General features: G+C 42.2%; 1 protein-coding gene across 5 annotated transcripts in view; it reads left to right on the plus strand.

Moving 5' to 3' along the window:
• Window positions 1–6,706, plus strand: part of Atad2b (ATPase family AAA domain containing 2B) — a 140,035-nt gene extending 133,329 nt beyond the window's left edge. For all 5 annotated transcript variants that reach the window (XM_076559637.1, XM_015999997.3, XM_006981432.4 and 2 more), the window contains one exon: window positions 3,339–6,706. In XM_076559637.1, the coding sequence (XP_076415752.1) occupies window positions 3,339–3,380 (42 nt within the window). In that variant the 3' untranslated portion in view covers window positions 3,381–6,706. The remainder of the gene's footprint in view (window positions 1–3,338) is intronic.
• The last annotated feature ends 9,759 nt before the right edge of the window (window positions 6,707–16,465 follow it).

Raw genomic sequence — 16,465 nt, forward strand, 5'->3', positions numbered from 1 at the left:
CTGGGCTTTTTCCTTTTCTTACTTCTGTAATATTACTTTTACTCTTACTCCATGACTAGCTGGTCCCTAATGTTCTCCTCTCCTTGTTCTCTTGCTCTTTCTTCTTTTTCTCCCAGATTTCCCTTTCTGTTTATTCTCTCTGCTTGCAAGCCCTGCCTATCCTTCCTCCTTCCTTGCTATTGGTTGTTTAGTTCTTTATTAGACCAATCAGGTGTTTTAGATTAGGCAAAGTAACACAGCTTCTCAGAGTTAAACAAATGCAACAAAAAGGAATGGAGCATATCATTGCATCATTAAACAGATGTTCCACAGCATAAACAAATGTAACACATCTTAAAATAATATTCTACAACACAGACTAACTGAAAAGAATAGAACAACCATATCATTGCTGTGTCGCTTTCCTGGGTTTAAATGAAACCAGAATATAGAAGAGACTGTAATTGTAGACTTATTCACCAGAGCCAAGGTTTGGAATAAACCTGTTACTATCCCCAGATAAAGTGACACACACACACACACACACACACACACGGAATGTAGTATTGATCAACCATAAAGATTAATAGAGTTTTGCTATATAGAACTGGAGGGGATCATGTTAAGTAAAATGAGCCAACTACATAAAGACACAGTATGGAATGTTCTCTTTCATATGTGGAAGCAAACAAGGACATATACAAGTTCTAGATTACAGGGGAACTGGGTTGGATGCTCAGGGATTGGGTGGAGAGAAGAAGGGAAGATAGACACTGTTATGGGGTGCCTGGATATACCAAATGGAGTCTTTATTCACCTCCAGTGGAACTCTCCCAAGCAGATTAGTTTGAGGTTTTAAAGGCAAGAATGGCAATTGTGACTTATACAGAAAGGTGGTTTTGGATGTCTGCAGCAAGCAAGCATCATTTGCAGAAGCAGAAATGGAGCAGCTAAGTGGCTACACAGCTCTCATAACCTTGAGGTCAGGCTCGCACTGTATAGGAATTTATGGCTGATAGAGACCAGTTTATCGTAGGAATTTATGGCTGGTCTGAGTGACCGCAGACCAATTTTTGCCCAATATAGTTTTAGCAATTATAGTATTTTCAAGAATGTTTTCAAAAGACATCATAACTATATGTAGTTCAGTAGCCCTCTACAGACACGGTCATTTCATGATATATGTATATATGGAAACATCACAATGAATCATAATTGTATAATTAATATATGCTAGTTATAATTAAATAAGATTGAAAACTTAAAGCCACTAGAAAATAAGTTCACATTCGTTAGAATCAATGAGACAAAAAAATAAATATATGTGCACGTATATATACACACATACAAAAGTATATTCCAAAATATGCTGCACATGATAACTATATGCAGTTTTTTAAAAAAGAAACACAACCAAACACAATGTGTTTGCTTTGATTGGATTCTAGACTGATGAAATTCAACCATATTTTGGGTTTTTTGTTATTGTTGTTTGTTTGTTTTAGTTTTGAGATAGGGTCTTAGTGTGTAGCCGTGGCTGACCTGAAATTCTCAATTATTTCATAACCACATTCTATGAGTTTCATTTTTTCAGAGCTATATAAGTTATATAATATGTAGAAGCTTCCAGAAATAGAGAAAATAAAAACATTGCATACCCTGCTATCTAGAGAGTATGTAAGTGAGACTTATTGGGGATCAAACTGCCAAGGCCATCTCTGGGGGAGGCAGAGAGAAGAGCAAAATGGTGGAAAAGCAAACAGATTTAAGACAGTCAGCAGTGGGTGATCTGAGCTAATGCAGGCTGTCCTGATGGACCCAGAGCTAGGTGGTTAACCTTGGGAGGTTCCTGGAGGATTAAGATTCCTGGTGAACAGAAACCACTTTAGATCTGTTTTCCAGGAACCTTTAGGCTTGCTCACCCGACCACAGTCCTTCTGTTTACCTGGCCAGTGTCCCTCTGTTGAGTAGGACAGTGCCACCTTCACTGCCATTTTGGGGGAGAGGGGCTTTGGACCTGACAGTCATTTGGAATGTCTCCAGTGTTTTAAAATGCCTAACTGTCCGTAATACTTAGTATTAATATGTGAATATATATTTAAATTTTTGATCATATTGCATATTTTGCTTTTTAACATAGTATTTCCTCCCAGCAATATATCATAAGCCATTTAGTAGGAGTGATTTTAATTGATCATATAGAATAACTGATAAATCAATTAATAATCCGTTTAATATTCGTACAGAACCAGATTTTGTTGAAACTGTATAGAGGTAGAAAAGATATATTTGGTGCTTGCCTACTGTGTTGTCCTGGCTTTCCTGGAACTCTCTCTGTAGACCAAGCTGGCCTTGAACTCACAGAGATCCACCTGCTTCTGCCTCCCAAGTACTGGGATTAAAGGAGTGCACCACCATTGCCCAGTATATTTTTTTAACTCTACATTTTTTTTCTAAGAAATCTGAATGAATTGCATAGTCCTCTGAATGGGATATGGAACCTTTATAATCTAGAGGCCTGCTTTAGGGAGTGGGAGGATTGGTAGAGTGAGCAGTGAATGGTTTTGCTGGTGGTGAGAGCAGCAGCTCCCTCCTAGCCTTTCTCTCTGTTCAGCTGAGATGGAAGGGAGGGATGTGGGAATAACGTGCAGCTTCCAACAACGTGTGTCAGCACCTTTGCTACACTGAACACATTCCGTTTGCTTTAGTAGTTAGTGGGTGTAATGAGTAAGGGGAGGGTCCAGATTCTGGCCTGAGTTTGCGTGTGTACTTCTTCTGACATGGGGTGTGCTGGTGCACTCCTGCTTGGGCTACATAATTCTTAACCAGCCGAGGCTACCTGCTGAGCTTCTCTCTCAAACAAAACAACAAAATGAAATTCTGATCTTGCCACTTAGTGGCTGTCAAATTATTTATTTTCTTCTGTGCCTCTCTCAGGTTTGTTTGTTTTTAGATGGATCTTATAATAATACCTTTCTAGACTCCTTCAACATTGCTGTAGGAATTAAGTAAAAGTATATATATGTATGTGCACTTCATATGGACGTGAACATGTATCTTATGTACCTATTATATTTACTTATATAAGGATATTTGGAATATATTTCTTAGTGCAGTATATAGCGTCGTAAGTTATCATTGAATGATGCTATCTTTGCCATCCCCATTGCCAAAGAATAAAATAAGAAGTACTTAGAATTGTCTAGGGCAGATGGTTTTACAGTGGAGCTGTAAAAATATTCAAATTTGAACTTGTATCTCAAATTCTTTGTCTAAAAGTTTAATTTAATGTGAATCTTTGATGGTGAGGAATTCCTTTGTCTTCCATAGTGGTTAACATGTACTTCTTTCTCTTACAGGAGATGGAAAGAACAGTTCATATGTTTGAGACATTCCTATGAACTTGTCAAGATGAGTGGTTTATCCTCTCCAATCTGCTCCTGACGAGCAGTTTTCTGAGCCATTCACTTTCAGATGCACCAATTATGCGCAGAGCCTTGGTGTAAAGTGCTCGCTCACTCATTCTTTCTCTGTTGAATTTGGTGCTATTGTCTCAGGTACCTGAAACCAACCAGCCTACAAGAACCAAACAAAACTTCAGAAACATGTTGTATTTTCACAAATAAAAAATACAACCCCACAGCTTGGAGATTCTGGTGCTACAGAAACCGCTTTCGCTCTGCCCCTCTCTTCTGCACTCTTGGAGAGTCTCTTAGGGAGCAGACCAGCAAACCGGAGGGAACTGGATGGGGCAGTTCTACCTGTGCTGAACTGGTGGAAACCGTGGGCGACTTGCTTTTCCTTTTTCTTTTTTCCTCTTTTCTATCTCTGATCATATCCCACCCCCACCCCCACCCCAGGTAATGGACTAAGACCTGTTTTAGAATTGGCTATGGTGTACTCTGTTGGACATCTGAAGAAACTGGGTGAAATTAGGTTAGGCTCTTTAGAACTGCCTTTAATGTGCCTTTTATTCATTTGAGAGAGATGAGGCTTAATGCATCGATGGGCTCATTTGTAGCAAATTAATTAGAATGTTTTCTTTGGTCACAACCTTGAAAATAAGTTTTGATACTCACTGTCGTTAAGAGACAACAGTATTCTGTATTAAATGCCTGTCTTGTTCTCAAAACAATCAAGATACTCAGTAAGCCACGTGATGTGCTAGTTGTCAAGCTTTCCTGTGGTGTGTTTCTAGTTGAGAAACACATACTAAAACAGCAACAAATGATACACAGCCCACCAAACCCCACGTACTTTTCTGTATTGTTGACAATGATGACCAGAAAATAAATAGTTGGTGGCCATTCTTCTGTCAGATGCAATTTAATAGTTATTCATGTTTGAGTTACCAGAGATATGGTTTTCATGTGTAGTCAATTGTTACTGTTTTGTTTTAAAGCCAGGACTTGCCAAATGGACAGAAAAGAGGAATTTGTCAGAAACTCTGTAAAACTCATTTTCTGTGTAACTGCAAGTGAGCTCTGGTATGTCCTTGAATAACAGTGTTAACATTTAAACCCTGTCCCGTGCTCACATCTTCACAATGCTTCAGTTTGATTGGAATCATTTTGGATCTCGTTGAGTGATTTCTGTGGATTGTACTTACCTGAAAATAATTATGGGTTACTAATTTTACAAAACTTTCTAAAAATTTGGAAACACAGTCTAGGCAGTTGCAAAGAGGCAAAGGGAATGCAGTGACATTTTTTATGAGATAATTTTTAAACAAAATACAAAAATTTTGCAGACAAATTGGCTTGCTATATTCCTTTATTATAGCCGTTAGCTGCAGGTGTGTCTTTCCAATATATGCAACACATATTTGGGTTTTAATTAGGGCACATGGTTGAGGACTACTGCAGAGATACTGAGCTACCTCAGCTGTTTGTTTTTAGTCACCACCAGTGTTTACAGGGTCCTGTAATCACTTTGCCACCGTTGACACGCGGAAGCTAAGGTGCTTGTCTCCTTGCCTGTGGCTGTGGTGGTGTGTAGAGAGCTCGCGCTGGCCTCAGCTACTGCAGTGCTCCCAAGTGCTTCTTTCATTTACCTTCACATTCACCGTCTTCGAGCTTAAGTTTTAAAGGAACGGTCCTTGTTTCTTTATACCTGGTCTGAGGTTTTCATGATATTTAGTTAGTCATGTAATTCAAGATGCTACCATGTAGACACACTGTATTTTTAAGGTGGGCAAGTGTGATTAACGATGAACCATTTTAAAAGGGAGGTGATTTGAAACCTCTAATTTGATTATTGGGAGGATTTTCATGTTTCTTTAGTATTTATTACCATCATACCAGTGCAAACTATTTTACTGTCTGATACATTAGCATTTTGTATTTTGATGGAAATTGTTACAGAATTTAAAGATTTGATGAAATAAGATGTAGCAGATTTTTTGTAGCGAGTTTCTGGTAAAAGGGTTTTTGCAAGTCTCAGGTTCTTGCTGCGCTATTTTCTTCTTTCGTATTTATTCCAGTTTCTCTACTTCAGAAGCATTCTGTTCAAGTAACAGCAGCACTTGTGAAAGGAGGAAAACCGCACATGTTCTAAGTAGGTTTCCCAATCTTGCACGTGAATTAAAAGACGTTAGCCATCAGTGAGTTTGACAAAGGAAATTTATTTATGTATGGCATTAAAAATGCTTTCAAAAGATCACGTCTTCGTTTATGTTTCCCCTTGATGTAGATGGAGAAATCAGAGGCAAACTCAGTACAGGACTGCCACTTTGAACAGTTTAGGTCTTAAGGACAAAGCCAGTCTCATGCCAAGGGGGAGAAATGAGCTGAAATTGCACCAACTCTTCAGGCCCCTTTCCCCCCAAAGAGAAACATACTATACCAGTTTTACAGATATCTGGTGGTTCTATAGATTAAAGCAGCTTGTGAAATTATCCAAGTCGACTCAGTTTTGTTTACCTTTCTGTAAAGTTCATAATTTTTGCTGTATAGCATTGGCAAAAATAATGTACAAATTGACCTCTGTTCTTACTTCCTATGTGAGCATTATAAGTGATAAGCTCCTGTGTAAAACCTTGCTCTCAGATAAATAAATTATGTATCCCAGCCCAGCCAAGCAGAAGTTCATGCTCAGCTGTGGGGGCCCTGGGAGCTTCTTGAAGATGATTGAACTGCATTAGGTTTGAAACTGATGGCTGTGGAATAAATTGTGTTTTCAAGCTTGAATCTTACCTGTGATTAATTTTTTAATGTCCTTTCATGACTTGATTTTTCTCATATGCCAATGTATTTGTAGGTTTACTGGATTTTATTTTTAGGGAGTGGGGTGGTAATTTCTTATCTTCCCTTATTTTGATTAAGTTGGTTCAGCTATGGTGCTAATCAGTAGGTTTTTCAGTGTCAGGTCCCGTAGCTGAATGCCATTGCTGTTATAATTATTATTTGTAACCATATTGGAAGCTTGAATTCGGGCTTGTACCTGCATCTTTTATATTTTGTACATTTGGTTGTTTAGACTTTGGGAGTCCTATTTGGTTTTGGTCATGTATGTCTACTTTGTAGATTAAGTAGACTTCATCAACTATGGTCTATTTTGGGTTTGTAGTTTAATTTAGAATTGTGTTAAATTGATGTTTTGCATTTGACTTCATTTTACTTTAGTTTGGAGTAAATTATTTAATTTTTGAATTCTGGAATTTGAACATTTACTGTAATTTGTAATATAACTGCTGTGAAATACTTGAATAAAGATGATAAGAAAAACATGTCTTTCCTTAGCATGATTGTGAGTGCTGTTGGCTCTCAACATGCAGGGCTGCTTTGCTTTCGGAAGGAAGTAGTTTTGCAGAGAATGCATGTTGTGCTTAGTAAGTCCTCTCCAAAATCTTGATATGTATTTCTTTGAGATTTTAAGTATGCTGCTGGATTTCTTAGCAGAAAGGCTTTCTTTTTCCCCATTGAGAGAGTATAGTTTTAATTTAATTGGATATTATATTGTCTAAACTATGTTGGACAGAAGCCAAGTAGATTACTTAAAAAATCTGTTTTTACATCTGAATGTTCATTTTAAAAAAGACCTTAAAATTGCTTTTGGGGCTCAATCAAACTTAATTTATTCAGTTTTGGTTTCCATAGGAAACTACAGTAAAGACAGAGATTAATCTTGATCTAACTGTTTCATGCTCTCTCTATACTTTTAGACCTGAAGTGACCTTTGGACTTTTTTTTAAAATCAGAATTCCCTCTCTTACCCTACAAGTATGTATGTGCTTGTTACCTCTCAGGCACTGTGCTAGGCAGACTTCATTAACTGTGGTCTGGTGTGGGATATACAGACGGTATGTTCTATCCTTAAGTAGCCTCTACTCTGCTAAGGGAAAGGGGAAACAAAGTAAACACCAGTTAATGGTACTCTGTTCTTTTTAAGAGCTGATCTTGGCATTGTATAGTTTGGTTGATTATCACGATCGAAATCTCACTTGGGCTGCATTTATTTTTGGAGATGGTTTGGAGGGGTTTGAATATAGACACTCTTTTTGTTCTTCCTCTTTACACTTGTAGCTCGAATTTCCTCCCAGCTGCCCACTGCATTGTAGGTTAGAACTCAGAGGGAACTAATGTTCTTGGGAGACTTTCACAGCCATCTCCCTCTCTCCTTTTAGGAGCACAGTTATCTTCAGAATGCTGGCGAGTGATGGAGTCAGGCTTTCTCCTGCTTTTGACTTAATGGCGACTGTTGATGCCAAATGAGCGCCCACTATTTCCCTGACAGTGCTTTTTCTTCAAAAAGCATGTCTGGTCTGTGTAGGGCCACTTGGAGGCGTTAATATGGCAGGCCCCAAAGACTGCACATCAAGCATCAATTTTTAAGACACCCTGATTTTCTTTTTCAGTATCATGTGTTGGGGTGGGGATACATGTGTGCCATGGTGCTCTTGTGGAAGCCAGAAGGTAACTTGGGAGTTGGTTTTCTCCTTCCATTCTGGGATTGAGGAGTTGAATTTGAGTCATCAGGTGTGCACTTAGAGCTGAGCCATCTCGCTGGCCCAAGACATCCTGGTGTTCTTACTAAAATTGCTCTAATTAGAATTCTATCACTGCCTAGAGCTCTTTCAGATGACTGACAGAAGCAGTAAAACTTGCAGGAAAGAAATCCTGTAGTAGCTGATTCCTCATTCGTGGAGAGCTACAAGACAGAGAACCCAAAGGAAGATGGGACTCTAGAGAGTGTTGAGTCTCAATTTTTGGGTCGTGACTCCCTTGGGGCCAAACACCTCTTCCACCGGGGTTGCCTAAGACCATTGGAAAACACAGACATTTACATTACAATTCATAGCAGTAGCAAAATGAACAGTTGTGAAATAATGAATTTTGTGGTTGGGGGTCACCATGGGGAACTTCATTAAGGGTTGCAGCATTAGAAAAGTTGAGAACCACTGCTGTGGGATGTCTTTCTGTATGCTGTGAATATGCGTTGTTTTGATCGGTTGATAAATAAAGCTGCATTGGCCTATGGCTTAGAGGCAGGCAGGAAATCTAATCATACGGAGAGAAGAAAGGGGAGGAGGGAGAGACACCAGCCGCCGCCGAAGGAGCCACAAGATGCCAGTAGACCGGTAATGCCACGGCCACGTGGCAACTTATAGATTAATAGAAATGGGTTAAGTTATCAGAGCTAGCTAGCAAGAAGCCTGCCATAGATCCCACTACTGGTGATTAATATTAAGCCTCTGAGTGATTGTTTTATATAAGCAGCTGCAGGACCTCGGGGGGCCGTGTGGGACCTGAGAAACCTTCCGGCTACAAACCACTGAGCTAGAGAAAAATGTAGCTAGAGCAGAGGATAAAAAGCTGTGCTTTCTGTGTGTTGCTGATGTGTTTTATGACTTGAAGACATGATCTGAGCCTAAGTCTTTGTCCTACTAATCATCTATTGCTGACATGGAGACCTTGGGTCCAGACAGGTGTGCACAACACAAATCTCTTAGTGTCACCCAGCACCACAAAGTAATTGTTAGCGAGATGCTTAGTAAAAAGGGGTGGGCAAGAGCATCCCATGCAGAGGAAACAGGACAGTGAATTACAGAAGATACGTGTGGTGGTGGTGGTGGTGGTATACACTGTAATCCAGAACTTGGGGAGGCGGAAGCAAAAAGACCAGGAGTCCAAGGCCATTCTTGGCTATAAAGTGTATTTGAATCTCACCCGAGCTACATGTAAACCCTGTCTCAAACAGAAGAAAAGCAAAAGGCACAGACACAGGCACGTGTTAGGTTTGGGTCACCCCGACCCGTTCTAGTTTGCTTTAGAACAAAACAGAGGGGAATGGAGTGTTAGTGTTAGAAGGACTTCACATACCAGTTTTTATTTCGGGTCAGAGATGCTACAGGGCCCAAATAGAGAAAGGTATAGTAGAAAGACAAGAATGAAAGTTTCCAAGAAAGGGGCAAGATTCCCAGAAGCCAGTGACTAGATGTTGGCATTGACGGACTTCAGTTGCTCCTGGTTTCTGCCTGGGTCATCAGGTAGATTAGTCGTCACACAGGATGGGATGAATTAGAGTGAATGCAGTATTATTGGACACGGTGCCATCCAGGTCCAGCAGACATTTAGATAAATACAGTATCTAAAGCTTGGAACAGTTTGGAGCTGCAGACTGGAGGTTAGCTGCCTGCAAGTGCTTGCTCAAACCACGAATATGGAGCCTCACGTAAGCAGTGCTTTCAGGGCAGAAGGAAAGTAGAGGGAAAACGTGTTCAAACAACAGGTAGATGAGGCCTGAGGACAGATACTGGTAATGCCTAATCAAAAGGGCCACAGTGAAGAGGGGTGTCGGGGAGCTGAAGGTGAGAGAGCCTGAGCTCCAAACACACCACTATCAGATGCTTCTGTGGAGGAGGTGAGATCCGTCTCTCTACAAGGGTATGTGGCAACTTGGAGATCCTTAATACTTCAAGGAAAAAAAAAAGTTGTGGAATATTACTTTAACTATATAGAGATGTGTTACATTTGTTTATGGTGCAAATTATTTTAACTGTGTGAAGGTGTGTAACATTTGTTTCTGCTGCTTTTGTTAACAGTGTAAAGCTGTGTTACATTTGTTTGTGCAGCATTAGTTCCATTATGTAAAGATGTGTTGCATTTATTTCACCTTGTCTGCCTAAAGCACCTGATTGGTCTAATAAAAAGCTGGACAGCCAATAGCTAGGCAGAAGAGGGATAGGCAGGGCTGGTGAGCAGAGAGAATAAAATAAAGATCGAGAAAAGACTGAAGAGAACCATCGGGAAACGAGGGACGTGCCTGGGATCCGAAGCCGGGCAGCCACCAGCCCACCAGACACGGAATAGATACATAGAAAGAAAGAAAGGTAAGAAGCCACAAGGCAAAAACACAGATATAAGAGAAACAGATTAAAATAAGAGCTAAGATAAAGCTGAACATTCCTAACTAATAAGTCTCCGTGTCATGATAGGGGAGCTGGTTGGTGGCCCCAACAAAGAAAGATTGCTACAAAAGAGCATAATTATAGAGGGGCGCCGTTGAGGATAGGATTTTGTTAAACGGAAAAGCAACATGCTTGCACATCAGGGCTGGAGATGGTGGTGGAGTTGGCCAGGAACCGACAAGGATAAACCGAAGAGGATAGTCACAGGCAGGTACTTGCTGAAAGTCAGAAAACTAAAGAGCACACCGTAGACGTGAACTCTGGGTTTCTGACGGATTGCCCCGTTATTCCCCACAGTATTGTAGTGCCACAAGAGGAGAGTGGAGGCTGAAGATGGGAACCCTCTTGCCGTCATCTCCCTAGGATTATGGGAGTATGCCACCATGACCTTATTTATTTATTTATTTATTTACTTATTTACATACACATACATACACACACACACACACACACACACACACACACACACACACACACATATATATATATATATTTGGATTTTGGAGATAGGGTTTCTCTGTGTAGCTTTGGAGCTTGTCCTGGATCTCACTCTGTGGCTCAACCTGGCCTTGAACTCACTGAGATCTGCCTGGCTCTGCCTCCGAGTGCTGGGATTAAAGGTGTGCGCCACCACCGCCCGAATAGTTTTTATATTGATTGTTAAAATTATATTTTGGGTATATTTGGTTAAATTTCTTAAAAATAGGCTGTGATGATAATTGAGTAAGGTGTTTGCTATGTAAGCATGAAGGTCAGAGTTCAGATTATGAGCATATACATAAAATACTGAGTGTGAGGGCATGCCCCTGTAATCCTCGGACCAGAGAGACAGACAGACAGACAGACAAGACAAAGGGATTCCTGGGCCTTGCTGGCCAGCTAGTTTAATCAAATCAATGAGCTCCAGGTACAGTGACCTTTCCCAAAAAATAAGATGGGACGGGATTAGAGAAGACAACTGATACCAACCTCTGGCTTCCATGTGCATACACTCCACAAAATACAAATTTATTAAGATAACTTCCCCCTAATTCTTTATAAAGTGGTTGTTATATTTTTAAAGTGTAGCTTGCATTATATTTCTGTTGGGTAGCACTGATTTAGAGACATAATCAGGTTCCAGTATTACCTGATTTTATTAGTTTTTGCAAGCTTGCTGCACAAGTGGCAGCGTGCTCTCTTGTTCGGGCACACAGCGCCTGGTTCCTTGTGTGACGTCACCCGTGACTGGTGTTCTAGTCCTGGATACCGTAATTGATGGGTTTAGAAAATGAGTTCTAATGTAGTCACTGCTTACCCATTTATCAGTGGAAAATGGGAAGAGAAGCATCTCTTCTTTGTCACTACTGGTTGGCACAAGCTGTATAGGAAAGATGGAGATTGATGCAGTGGTTCTCAGCCTGTGGGGCGTGACCCTTTTGCGGGTTGGAATGACCCTTTTACCAGGGTCGCCCAAGACCATTCGTTGGAAAACAGATATTACATTATGATTCATAACAGTAGGAAAACTACAGCTATAAAGTAGCACTGAAGATAATTTTATGGTTGGGGCATGGTCACCACAACCTGAGGAACTGTATGAAAGGGTCACAGCATCTAAGAAATAAAGCTTGCCTGAAGATCAGAGGACAGGGCCAGCCACAGAGTTAAACATAGAGGCCAGGCAATGGTGGCACACACCTTTAATCCTAACACTCGGGAGGCAGAGATCTGTCTGGATCTCTGTGAGTTCAAGGCCACACTGGGCTACATGAGATTGATCCAGTCTAGGAGAGAAACAGAGCCAGGCAGTGGTGGCACACACTGCCATTAATTCCAGCACTAGGAAATGGCTGGGCGGAGAAAGGCGTATAAGGCGTGAGGAGACAGGAACTAGAGCTTCTCGGCTGAGGCCTTCAGTCTGAGGATTCGTGGAGATGGGCTCTTCTCTTATTGGCTGAGGAGTTGGTGAGGTGAGAAGCGGCTGTGGCTTGTTTGCTCCGGTCTGGTCTTTTAGCTTTCACTCTGATATCTGTCTGGCTCTGGCTTTTTATTATAAGACCATTTAGGACTCGTGCGACACTCTCCAATAACAAAAACTAAAGGCTACAAGAGGAGTTGTACATGCAAAACACGGAGAGAACTGCTTCACTTGCAAACAGGTTCCTGACCAGGCAGGGACATGGGTCGGGGAAGGGGGGTGGGTGGGCAGAGGGGGAGCACTGTGGTGGGAGAGGGGCAGGGAGAGAGGCAGGGAGGTGCCTTCTCCGAGCATAAATCTACAGGCGAGAGTGGGCCGTCGGGGAATGCCCGTGGCCATTCTGGTTGGTGCTGGCTGTGCTGGCGTGGTGGTGGGAGGCAGAGCCTAGACTGTCTACCTGTCCAGCCGCTAATGCCTGGCTCTTTGGGTGTCAGCAGAGAAAGAGGGTTCACGACAGAAGATCGAGGACCGCGGGGTCACCAGGCCAGAGAGGAAAGGAGGTACGTACCCCGTGGAGTCCGCTATGGAAATTAGGAGAAGCTGGCTCCTTCTGTTCATCGAGCTTCCTTTTCTCGGGCTGGTCCTGTCCATCCTGCCAACCTCTCCACCCTAACAAGATGCCCGTAAGACTGGAGAACGGATACAGAAGCAGGGGGCCTCTCGCTTCTGTTGAGCAGGCACGACAGGAGATGCCACGTCCGTTTTCTGCTTTCCCCAGCTGCCTGGGAACCCACAGTCACGAGGAGGATGGGAGCAGACTGTTCCAGGGAAGGGGCCAGGAGGACAGTGGTGAGGGTCTGGCTGACGCCAAGGATAGAGCATGTGCATGCCTTCTGGGCAGAGGGGCAGGGTGAGCACAGGTTCTGGCGGCACTGAAGCTTTTTGGGTGTCTGTCGGGGGTAGGTGGCATGGTGATACCACATTCGCCACATTGTTGCCAGGGAACTCAGATTGGGCCACACAGTGATTTTCTTGTACGACGCGGCACAGTTGATTTCTGTGATGATGTTCTTGAATGCTTCCTCTGTATTGTTAGGATCCAAGGCTGACATCTCGGTGAAGGGCATGCTGTTCATTTCTGCAAAGGCACAGGTTTTGTCAGTGGGCATAGCCCGCAGGTGGTGCATGTCACCCTTGTGGTACCCGTAAGCCTAATGACAGTGTTGCTGTCTGCCTGGTGCCACAGCTCCTTCATCCAGTGCTGCATGTCTTGTGCATCATGTGCATGGCTGTATCGTGTACCAGCGGTGCAGTTGCTGTGCCAGGGTCGTATGTGAAGGTGATGGCCAGGTAGTGCCCCTGGGGGACAGCGTCTCCGATCTGAGCCTTGATGGTCTCGCCATCTGCCCAAACGCTTCATGTGGCTAACTCCACACCAGTGATAATCTTGCTCTCTAGGTTTAACTTGTTGCAGGTAAAGCATGGCAGACAACAGGTGGTGTTTGCCAACACCTGAGTCCCAGAAGAGCGCCACTTTGAATGGGTTAGTCATGCTCCTCAGTCTAGGTCACCATTGTCCTCCTAGCCAGTTTTAAAAGTCTGTGTTATCCCTCTGTCAGCCATAGCCTATGAGTTAGTTTTCTTAGTCTTTATGAATGAATTCATAGATTTTAAACATACAAGGTGTATTTATTTTTTTATTTTTAATGATATGTCTGTCTGTGTTTCTGTGTGGGTACGTGCCCATGAATCTAAGTGCCTGTGAAGGCCAGAAGAAGGTGATGGATCCTCCAGAGTTAGAGTCAAGGGGGTTGTGAGCCCTACCCACTCCTTATGGGTACTGAGAACTGGTCGTATACTTTGCATGAGCAGTACGCCTCCTAACAGTTGAACTATCTCTCCATACCCCAGGATGGTCCAGGTCATTACTATTATTGTGTTGGTGCCAGAATGCTCCCATTTGGCAATGGTAATCATTTCAAGTTAGCTCCTGAGTCCAACCCTGGTTGTCTCCTGTTAGTTTTAATCTCTGTTGCATCTCTATGGCGGTGACATCCCCTCTTTGTCCAGATACTGGCAATTTAAAAGGTTTTTAATGTGTTTACATGTGTGTATCTGCACGAGTTTATGTATATCATGTGCATGCCGTGTCTCTGGAGGCCAGACAGCAACGGATCCTTCGGAACTGGAGTTAAGGCACTGTGGGTGCTGGGCACTGAACCTGGGTCCTATGCAAGAGCAGTTAGTCTTTTAACTACCTAGCCATATCTCCAGCCCCAGATATCGGCAGCTGTTATCTTTATGTTTTGTTTCCTGATCAGTATGTGAGTGTCCATCCTATGGATGCATGTGCATGAACATGTGTGGGATGAGTGTGCACATGAGTATGCCCACGTGGAAGCCAGAGGTCTACATTGGGCATCATTCCTCAGAGCCATCCACCTTTTTTTTTTTTTTTTTTTTTTTTTTTTTTTTTAGGTAGGGTCCTTCATTAGGCCCTGACTTACAGACTAGCAAGCCTGAAAGGCCTGTCTCTGTCTCCCCAGTGCTGGGATTTCAAGCTCACCACTCCACCCTGCTTCTTACGTGGGTACTGGGTACCAAACTCAGGTCCTTGGGTTTGGACAGCAAATATTTTTTGACTGAGCCATCTCCCCATCTTTTTCATAAAAATAGTTTTGTTCCCCCAAGGAAATTTTTATTTTCTGACTTCTGCTTTTAAGTATTACTTTTCTTCTACTTTGTTTGTTGAGCTGAAAGATGAGCTCATTCATTGGAAACCTACCCTCTTGTCTAATATAAGCATTTAGTGTTAACTATTAAGCTTTGTTTTAGCTGCATCTTACACATCTTGACATTTTGCATTCTTTCAGTTCAACATGTTTCTACTTTCCCTCAAAACTCCATTGGCTCCTCAATCATTTAGGTAGGTGTGTATTGTTTTAACTTTGAAGTATTTCTGTTGCTGATTTCTCAGTTAATCCCGATATGGCCAAAGAAACACACTCTATGTGGTTCTAATTATTTTAAATTTATTCTGATTTGTGGCCAGAAGTAGGGTGTTTCTGGGCAAATGTTTTTATGAGCCCCTGGGAAAACAATGCATTTGGTTGTCTTTAGGAGGAGTGTCTTCTAAGTGCCTAATTGATTACCACGCTGTTTGGGTCTTCCGTACCCTTGCTGATTTTTCTGTCTATTCCCATCCGTTACTGGGAAGAGGTATGCTGAACTCCTCAAATGTAATTGTGGATCTGTCTGCCTCTCCCTTTGGTTGTGTTGCATTTTGCTTCCTGTATCTTGAAGCGCCACTGTTGGTTGTATCACATTTAGAACTGTTACGTGTTCTTAGCAAATGGAGCCTTTTGTCATTGTGTGATAGATACTCTTTAGTGAGCAGCGCAGATCAGGAGTCTGCTTTGCCTGCCATTCATATCCTTACCTCCTCTATCTATCTATCTGTCTGTCTGTCTGTCTATCTATATATCATCTACACACACTATATATATATTTCAAGACAGGGTTTGTCGGTGTACACCAGGCTGGCCTCAAACTTAGAGATCTGCCTGCCTCTGCTTCCAGAGTGCTGAGATTAAAGGTGTGCGCCACCACTGCCCGGCCCCTCGTCTGTTTTAAGGATGTATTTGGATGGTATTGCTTTTCCCACTGTTTTACTTTATACACCCAGCCTCTCATCTTTCCATGTATGGGTCATAATTGTAACCAATTTCATTTTAAAGCTCTAATTGGCTGCCTTTTTTTTTTTTAAATTAGTGACTCTAGAACTGCGTAACATCTCATTCTGTTAAATAGAAGGGGTGTTTCTGGGAGCTGAGTGGAGGAGCGGGTTCTGTAGGTAACAGAGGGATAAAGGAGGCAGAAATGGGAGGACAAGGCAGTTGCTCAGTGTCAGGTAGTTAGGGTTGGAGCAGAGACCTCATTTATTGTGTTTGCTCGGGCACACAGAGCCTCTTCTGATTGGTTGCTGGCCATCTCCGGGAGTTTTGTTTTTCTTCAAGCTTGTTCATTCGTTTTTAATTCTGCACTTACCTGCTTTGTCATTGTGTTTAATTACTCCGTACTTTGTGTAAGTGGTTTGCAGAAGTTTGCTTCAAAGCCGCGGCCTCCCATATAAATTTCACTCAGCATAGGTAATTTCTCCAATGAGGGGAAAATATGGC

The sequence above is a fragment of the Peromyscus maniculatus genome, chromosome 22, assembly GCF_049852395.1.
Source record: "Peromyscus maniculatus bairdii isolate BWxNUB_F1_BW_parent chromosome 22, HU_Pman_BW_mat_3.1, whole genome shotgun sequence".
Taxonomy (NCBI): domain Eukaryota; kingdom Metazoa; phylum Chordata; class Mammalia; order Rodentia; family Cricetidae; genus Peromyscus; species Peromyscus maniculatus.